The 8,370-nt window shown below is 40.9% G+C and overlaps 1 protein-coding gene across 1 annotated transcript; it reads right to left on the bottom strand.

Annotated features, from left to right (window-relative positions):
- Window positions 1–7,207: 7,207 nt before the first annotated feature.
- On the bottom strand, window positions 7,208–7,726 carry LOC144678225 (UPF0758 protein VC_0510-like). Its single transcript, XM_078538087.1, has one exon. It carries the CDS (start codon window positions 7,724–7,726, stop codon window positions 7,208–7,210), a length of 519 nt encoding a protein of 172 aa, XP_078394213.1.
- Window positions 7,727–8,370: the final 644 nt, after the last annotated feature.

Genomic DNA, 8,370 nt, shown 5'->3' with positions numbered 1-8,370 from the left:
AATTATGACCTTTTTGAACGACGGCAATAAATACCGTACTGGTTGGTTGGTTGGTTGGTTGGTTGGTTGGTTAACAAGTTGGAGCGTGGGCTTCAAGGGCTGTCATTACTCGATGGGCTTCAATTAAAGAATCGATTTTCCCGAAGTGTAATTCAGTTCGTGATAGACCGGTCACTTTTGATAATCGCTGGTAAGCAAGTTGTGTATCGCCAAGACGACTCACCCACTTATCTTCGAATATCGAGTGGCATTGTTTTCTGCTGTAACGAACAGCGGCGGTAGCTAGTTGACCCATAGGCCAGTAATCACCCTTATGGGCATACGTCAGTTTATTGCAACCTTTGCAGCTGTAACGGCAGTGATGATTGCTAAAGAGTGCGGTTTTACCGCAAGTACATGTGATAGTAAGAGGTTCACGGGGAGGTGAACGGCGGTGGTGTTTAATATCGAGCAATAGATAAGCAATTTGCGTTATCTGTTGACTTGATACCTCATCAAGAGATAACGAAGCCGCAATCTGGGGCAGGTGTTCAGGTAACTCTGTAAGCGTTTCGGCTTGGGCTAAAACCATTAGTTTTTGCGCATAAGAAACGTAAGTTCGAGAATCATACCGATTTAAGGCTGATCGTTTGGCGTGAGAGGTGATCAAGTGTCGCAATTGCGCACTTTTCATTTATCCTCCAATTCGAATAAGGCTTACAGCGTGAAAAGCTGGTGGTTATTGCAAAGCCTAAACCACTTTTCTTCACTCTCTGCGATAGATGAGTGAGGTGTTAAAACCAATATAATGAATTATTGATAGTAATTCCAGCGGGCCGATGCAGATTTTTACTCAAATCATTAATGAGCTGGCAGGAAGTTTCTTATATCCACGATATTTAAAGTTTTCCGAGTGAGATTATGGCTGATATGAATGTTACATAACGGGCCGTTAGTCACTAACCTCAATATATCCTGAGTATCCACCATTGAGTACGTTGAACCGATAAGATGGCCACGACTATCCAGTATAATGAAATCTGAAATGGTTTCTGATAAACAAACGAAGCATAAGTCATTCAATTTTGGGTAATCGCCTGCAAACCACAGTCCTTTTTTACACATACCAGATCGAGTTAGGGACACTAAAATTTCAGCTTCTAACGTGCGATTTATATCTTGCTGAAAGTTTAATTCTTCCAATAAGACATGTAAGTTTTTGTACCGATTGTGAGCTTGAAAGCCCATCAGAATAGAGCGACCTAAGACCGCATGAGCGAGGTTGGTCGTTTTCCCAGATGCCATGATAGTCCCCGTCACCTATCAAGACCGTTTCCCAAGCTAGTGGTGCACCGGTTTTATTTACTAAGGTATAGTATTTCTGCATTTCCATTCCCTCTACAATCGACTCTTAAATCACATTGAGCCCGTAAGCGCTTGCTAACTCGATATATTCTAAATTTCTGTTATTGCTCACATACACATTGGCACTATGGTACGCGTGATGCCTTCTAAGTAGCTCTGACGATGCTTTATCGTCTAGTTGCCGTGCAAAGTAACCTGCCGCTTTCGCTGACTCGACAAACCGTTGCGTAGAGGACAGCAGGACTTGCCTTGCTGTTTTGCCAATTTGTTTTTGTTCTATATCGCTGAGTGAAACCTCATCGCAAATAATACGCTGCACCTCAACCTTAGAAGCGACACCTGCAGGTAAACATAAATTGAAAGGTAACCCTCCAATTCGATCTAAACACGAATACAACCGCTTGTGGTTATAACCAATACCACACAGTAATCGATAAGGATGTTTAGGGTCAGATTTCACCATTTCTATCAAACGAAGAAGGTTCTTGTGCAATTGCTTATAGCTGATCTCTACGCCGTCTGCGTTTAATACTTTAAGTGCAATCGCTTCTTGCTCCATCGCCAGGCTAGTTAAAGAAATCAGTGACGCTGCTCCCTGACAGGGATGTATATCAATTATTTCGCTGAATCTCATAGTGGACCTCCTGAAAAATTCATTTTCAGATTACACGGGTCGGAAAATACGCAACCCCTTCCTTTTCATGCGTAATAACTCTTTGGAAGAATTTTTTACGCATAAAAAGGCACCCAGATGAACTGGGTGCAAACAAAAGAAAAACAATTAACAAATATAAGGGTTAATAAAATTAACGATAAGCGATATGCAGCGTATTCAACGCTGTTGAGACAAGGTGCTATCTCGGTAGTGCGGCGACTGGCAAGCCAATCAAAGAGTGACTGCTGTTTTGCAGTCAAGGTGGGTGATCTAGCTAATTCCGAATGAGTGGAATTAACTTGGTGTTGTATTTGTAAACGTAATTCATGAGGGTTCGTATTTAAAGATAGAGCGCAGTTAGCGAAGCTAAATGGGTTAAAGGTAGAAGTATCTTGTATCCACTCCCAAATATCATCCCGAGTAGCCGTATTGGATTTAAGGTAGAGCATCTGAGATACGCTACGAAACATAACAAAGCTCTGAATCTCATAAACTTCGTCATCTGTCCACTCACCTTCGTTATTATCTTCAAAAGAAAACAATCCCAGAAGTTCGTCGATTTCGTCAATGGTTACTACTTGATGTAAGGTGTTGGATGGAAAGTAGGATAAATCTACTGATAGGTCTAATGGGTGTTGCTTGACTCGGTTCCTTGAGGCTGGTTTGGGGTTTCCGTCAGGGAAAAGGGCCAGTAAATCATCGATTTCATCGATGGATATTGTAGGTATTATTGCGGTTTGAGGTTGGTGCGATTTGTGCTGAGGTAGCTCTAAACATTGCTGTTTATAATATCTCCTATGAAAACGTGGAGTGGATCTACGTTTAGGAATTTTAGAAGCATCAACAGTCATATCGTCACCAAACGTAGGAGTTTGGTTAAGCATGAGTGAGTCCTTTAAAAAAGTTGGTTGGTTACTAGGGTTTAGAAAGCGTTCGAATCACCAAAGGTGATTGGTTTGACATTAGCGCGTAGCTATTTTGAATAAGCCTTCACAATGTGATTGTGATTACCTTTAAGGCTAAGGTAATTAGGGGTAAAAACTCATTGGATTTATTATCCAATGAACTTTTCAATGAGTTGGTAGGTGGGTTTTCGGGGTATGCTTTTCAAAACCTAGCATACTGGTTACCAATCTAATTCAATACGGTTGAGCTGTAAAGGTTATTGTAATAATAGTATAGAGCTTCACTTTTTTTTCGCTGTTGTTCTTCATACCAGGCTTGTCTATACGTAGGATTGAAGCGCTCGGATCTATTAACTTCCCCATGAAGTGCGTCATTTTTAGCTAATTGAATAACGGCGGCTCTGTTCATTATATTTCACTTCTTCTGGTAAATATGGCATTCCGCTACCACTGGGAGCAATGCTTTGGTTGAATAATTTGTGCTAGTAGAGGGTGAGTTCCGAGTATAGTCGTTCAACTCACCGTATTGAGTTAGGGGGGTGTTTTGTAGAATTAAAATAGGAGTGGTCGCACGCCTACTTTTTTGGTGGTATTCCGCAATAGGGTGCACTTTAGTTGGCCGACGAAGTATTAATTTTTCAGAATCAGCATGGGCAAGTTTCGCTATATCAATCTTCTTAATGTCTTCACTAATAAACCCCAACTTCTGTAGCCGCTGGCTTCTTACTTTATGATATTTTCTGCCTCTCTAATCGTAATGGCGCGTTGAGAAAAACCAGCTTTTGACCAAGAAAAATATAACGAGTCAGTGCTATTAGAGTTATCGATTAAATACAGCTGACGATAAACGGTTAGCGGCATAACTCCTGGCTGTATGTGTTTCCATAATTTTTGTCTTTGTCTCAGGCTCTCTATAAGCCCAAACATATTTTGAAGTGACTGCTTCTGTTTGTTGATTTTATCCACCAGCTTAGTAATTTCGTCTGGACGGTCACTGTGTATATGAACATAGCCAACTGACCGCCGTGCAGCTCTCGGTGACAGTCCTTGAGAGTGAAATTGCGGTTTGATTATCTTTAAGTAGGAGTCTAGCGCTTCTTGGTCATCGAGCTTCACCAACTCAATAGAGTCAAGTTCATCAAAAACATGATCAATCTCACCTGAGTGTGGAGCGATGGGAAGTAGAGCTGTTCGCGCCTTGCGTAAATCAGCATCTCTGACCATTGTTTCCAATGTCGCTATATCATTTAAGATTTGACTGTAGATTTCCTTAGCTAAATCCATACAACCTCGTAAAATCAGCCCGATTTTAAGTTAAAATCCAACGAAAAACCAAACAAAAACATCATCTTAGCCCAAAATCACGCATTCTATTTTAAGCAACATTACATCTATACATTATAGCCAATGATTGGCTGGTGGTTAGCGTATAAGAATCAAAAAGATTCTTTGTTTTTTTGCGACAAAAATCTTTTGCATGAGTGTGATGTCTCGGGTAAATAGCTAACTTAGTGATCTCCAATACTGTATAGATGTAAGGTAAAGCATATTTGGGTAAACAATAGTTATCGTGTGATCAGTTAGTAGCTTACTCTTATTAATAGTATTTATGGGTGATGGTTTTTTTAATGGGAGGAAAAATGGCAGGCTTGATTACTGAGGTATTACAACGATGCGGTCGTATTTAATTAAATGTGACGCTGTAACTAGAGCGAATTTCTAAGTGCACCGCTTGTTACTAAAAAACACCCCTTGCAGTGCAAGGGGTGTTAGAGGCATTAAAATAATGCTAGTTGGTTTTTGGCTTTCGGTTTTATAAATACCGTTACCGTTTTCGGCTCTGTGCGTTTTTCTACCACCTTTAAGTGGTCACACTTAGCATTATTCGACAGTCTAAGTAAGCGTAATTGCTTGCGTATATACGCTATTTCGCGCTTACCCTTCTTGTCGATACCTAAAGTGCTATTCAAGTGCAAGAGGCCTCTGTAGGAGTACGGGTTCCGAATCTACATGATTTTCCTTTGAATACACCTTCATGTGATGAAGTCGCAGATTTTCAAATTTTCGACTAATAGCGTAACCAGCACGCCAGTTGTTTTCTTTCTTTAACCTTTTCTTAGCGGCCAAGTCGTAGCTATTAAAAGCATCCTCCATTGACGCAGCTATTGTTGAAATGTGCTTCTCTTGTTCCTCGTTTGCGATTGCTTGCTCTATATCAGCTTTATTTAACGCTATGACTAAAAGCCATATTTGCCATTGCTGGCAGAGCTTAGCTAATTTAAGTTTGTGTTGATTGTATTGCTGCTCAGTTAAGACTAGATCACGGCAATTTTCTCGAACTAAATCTATGTCACTCCAACTCATGCCGCTGACTAACCCCATCGCATTGTATTTCTGGGCGCGTAGACACATCTGATGATAGAGGTATTCTTTACCTTTCCCTAAAGTGACCACCCCTTTTGAAAGGAAGGAGATTGCTGAAGTTTGAGGTAAGCGAAGTCGATTAGCACTTACGTTTAAATACCATTCAGGTTCTGCCATCATTAGTGCGGCTTGATGAGAGTCTACTGAAAAATACTCCCCTATTTCGTATTGCTGTATGAAGAAACTGTTTGTTTTCGTTTCCACTAACGTTGGAGTTTCTAACTCACAGAATTCGTTCATTACATTTCGCAACCCTAAGTTTTCATAGCCGTTGTATGTATCCCAACAGCTAATATTCCCCGATAATCGCGTTTCTAGGTTTAGTGTTTCATCACCGACAAAAAGATAATCTCCTTTAGGGTGTGGTGTCTTCTTGACTAGGGTGATAGGTATAGAATCACCATCTAACCGTTCAAATGCAGTGGTGTCACCCTTATGCCAGATGTTGTGATAAAGCATGACTGCTTCAAATGGCTGAACGTTAAAAGTGTGCAAGCTCCATAAGAACTCACAACAGATCACGTCCTCGGGTTTCACAAAACAAAATTGTGGTTTAGCGAGTCCTAGATTTACTTCATTGCCTCAATCTCGCCCGTGGAAAGTTGCTGGGCGACATGTTGAGCTCGTTGGTACTCATCATAATCAGCCGTAATTAGCGCTGCTAGCAGCGTACGGCATGTTTGAAATGAAAAAACATCGGGCCTGAGTCGGCTAAACCCATTGGTCGCAGTGCGACCCAGTAGGTTACGCCTTGACCAGTCGTGCTGAATATTCCATATGAAATTTCTTATTTTATTGAGCGGCCGCAGATAACCATAGCGATTAGTGTCGCTTTCGATTAATTGCTCTAAGGATTTATCTTGCGCCATTCTAACGCAATCAAAACACCCTGTTCGTGCACTACACGATTCTTGCTTCTTATTTACATCATCAGTGTGCAGAAAGACACACTCACCTGTAGATGAACTGTAAAATTTTGAATTTCTGTAAAATTATTCATAAAGGCAAGGGATGATGTTTCGTTCTGTGCCAGCAATGGAAAGGAGCTTCCAAATGTCTGAAACTATCCATTCTGCTATCGGATAGAATTCAAGCGCTTTTGATTTTTTAGAAAGTGATACGTGTTGTTTCGCACCAAAAGATAGCATGGAACGCTTCCTTTGCTCGCTTTCAGAAATACGACTACCAAGCACCAGGACAGTTTCAGAGTTTGGTTTCTTTATTCCTCGCTCTTTATACCAGTGACGCAATGTGTTGTTCATTGGTGCGATTTTTCTTTCTATCGCACATTGAGCTGATTTAGTTGGATAACTTGGTAATCCTCGGCCTGTAATGATTCGCCCTATTAGAGTCTGTCCCAACCTCGGTGTGGCCGTGATAACAGTAACGGGTAAATCATGCAGTTGGCAAAAATTCCGGATTTTAGCTTGAGTTTTTATTAGGAGGTTTGCTACTTCAGGGTTCTCTGAGCGAGTATTCGCAGAAGCAATTACTTGGTTTGGAGGGATATAAGCCCCAGCTTTTTTTAACTCTGCAGCGGCGAGTAAAAACAAAATCAACACACAGGTGCTATCCTTGCCCCCACTAAATCGAATGGAAACAGGCTTCCCCGACAAGATCACTTCCTTAAACGCATCGACAGCGTCTAAGATTTTAGTTGAAGTAGCTGTATTACCATCTTCACTTTCTGAAAGAATAGGATGTGATTTAACTTTCTCACGCCATTCTCCCCACACACCAGTTAGCTGATTAACAGCAACAGCTTCATGCGTAAATAAGCTAATATTATCTAACATAATGCTTCCTTTAAAAATAAAAAAGCCAGCTAAAAGCTGGCTTTGGGTTGGTTGGTAAACACGCGAGTTTGAGCGTGTCAGGTTTATATTATTCCTAACTCCGAAAACGAAACGCACTCAGAAGAACGACCACCGACGATCAAATGATCGAGCACTCTCACTTCAACAAGTTGCAAGGCATCCATTAAAAGTCGAGTTATTTTTCTATCGGCTTGGCTTGGCTTAACGCTCCCAGAAGGGTGGTTATGTAAAAACACACACGCCGCAGCGTTATGTTTCAGCGCTGCTTTTACAACCTCTCTTGGTGCAATAGTGCAGCTTTCTATGGACCCTGAAAATAGAGTCTCGTACTCCGTTACACGATGTTGGTTATCCAAATAAATAACTATGAAATTTTCACGTTCGGCGTCGATTAACTTTAGCCTGGCAAAATCTTTCATCTTTGTTGGTGAGGTAAGCTCATCTGAAATCGGCTCATATTTCATTGTCTGTACCAAATAATCAGCCGCTTTCTCCATGATCATGCTTACGGGTATGTTATCTAATAATGCCTCATACTGACGGCGCTTTAACATTCCAACTAAGTCTTTATGAGTATTCATTAGTAAACACTCCTTTCGACTGCTTGCTCAGCAAGATAAGTCTGCTTAGCATCTTTAAACGAGTTCAGATCTGTATAGTTAGTTTGCTGGATACTTCCTTCATCGTAACTAATAATTAACCATGACTCATTATTTTCAAGCGCCCACCGTGCACAATAAACCCCATCACCACTGAGCATGATCACGTCGAACTCTTGTTGCAAAGGTGCAATATGAGTTGAAAAGTAATCCATCGCAGTGTGGGAGTTATAGTCCAGAGACTCTATATAGAACTTACCGTCCTCCTTTTCTCTTAACTGAAAAGGATTAGTATTAAGCGCTCTATCAATTTTTTCCAGCGCGTATTGAACAAAGTCCCAAGCTTTATCTGTGTAGACAGTATATAAAGCTGGGTGACGCTCTCGGACTGAAAATGTAGCTTTGATTTGTTTTTGAAGTAGCGTTAGTTCATTGAGATTTCGACTATCAAGATAATCAGAGATCGCTTTTTTGCTTTCCATGAAAGCGAGTTTATGAGTATTCATTAATACTATCCTTTGAAAAAGCCGTAGCTGGTTGGTTTGGTTGGTTGGTTGGTTGGGACCCGTGGGGTGTTAGAAAAAGGCTATCAACTTTCGTTGCTGGTTTTCTCGTAGCCTATAACC

This window comes from Cetorhinus maximus, unplaced genomic scaffold, assembly GCF_964194155.1.
Source record: "Cetorhinus maximus unplaced genomic scaffold, sCetMax3.hap1.1 HAP1_SCAFFOLD_3832, whole genome shotgun sequence".
NCBI lineage: Eukaryota > Metazoa > Chordata > Chondrichthyes > Lamniformes > Cetorhinidae > Cetorhinus > Cetorhinus maximus.
The sequence above is the reverse complement of the archived record's forward strand: the minus strand, read 5'-3'. Positions and strand labels throughout refer to the sequence as shown.

Excerpts from the sequence above, each read along its gene's own strand:
- LOC144678225 (XM_078538087.1), bottom strand. The coding sequence starts at position 7,726 with ATGAATACTCATAAAGACTTAGTTGGAATGTTAAAGCGCCGTCAGTAT.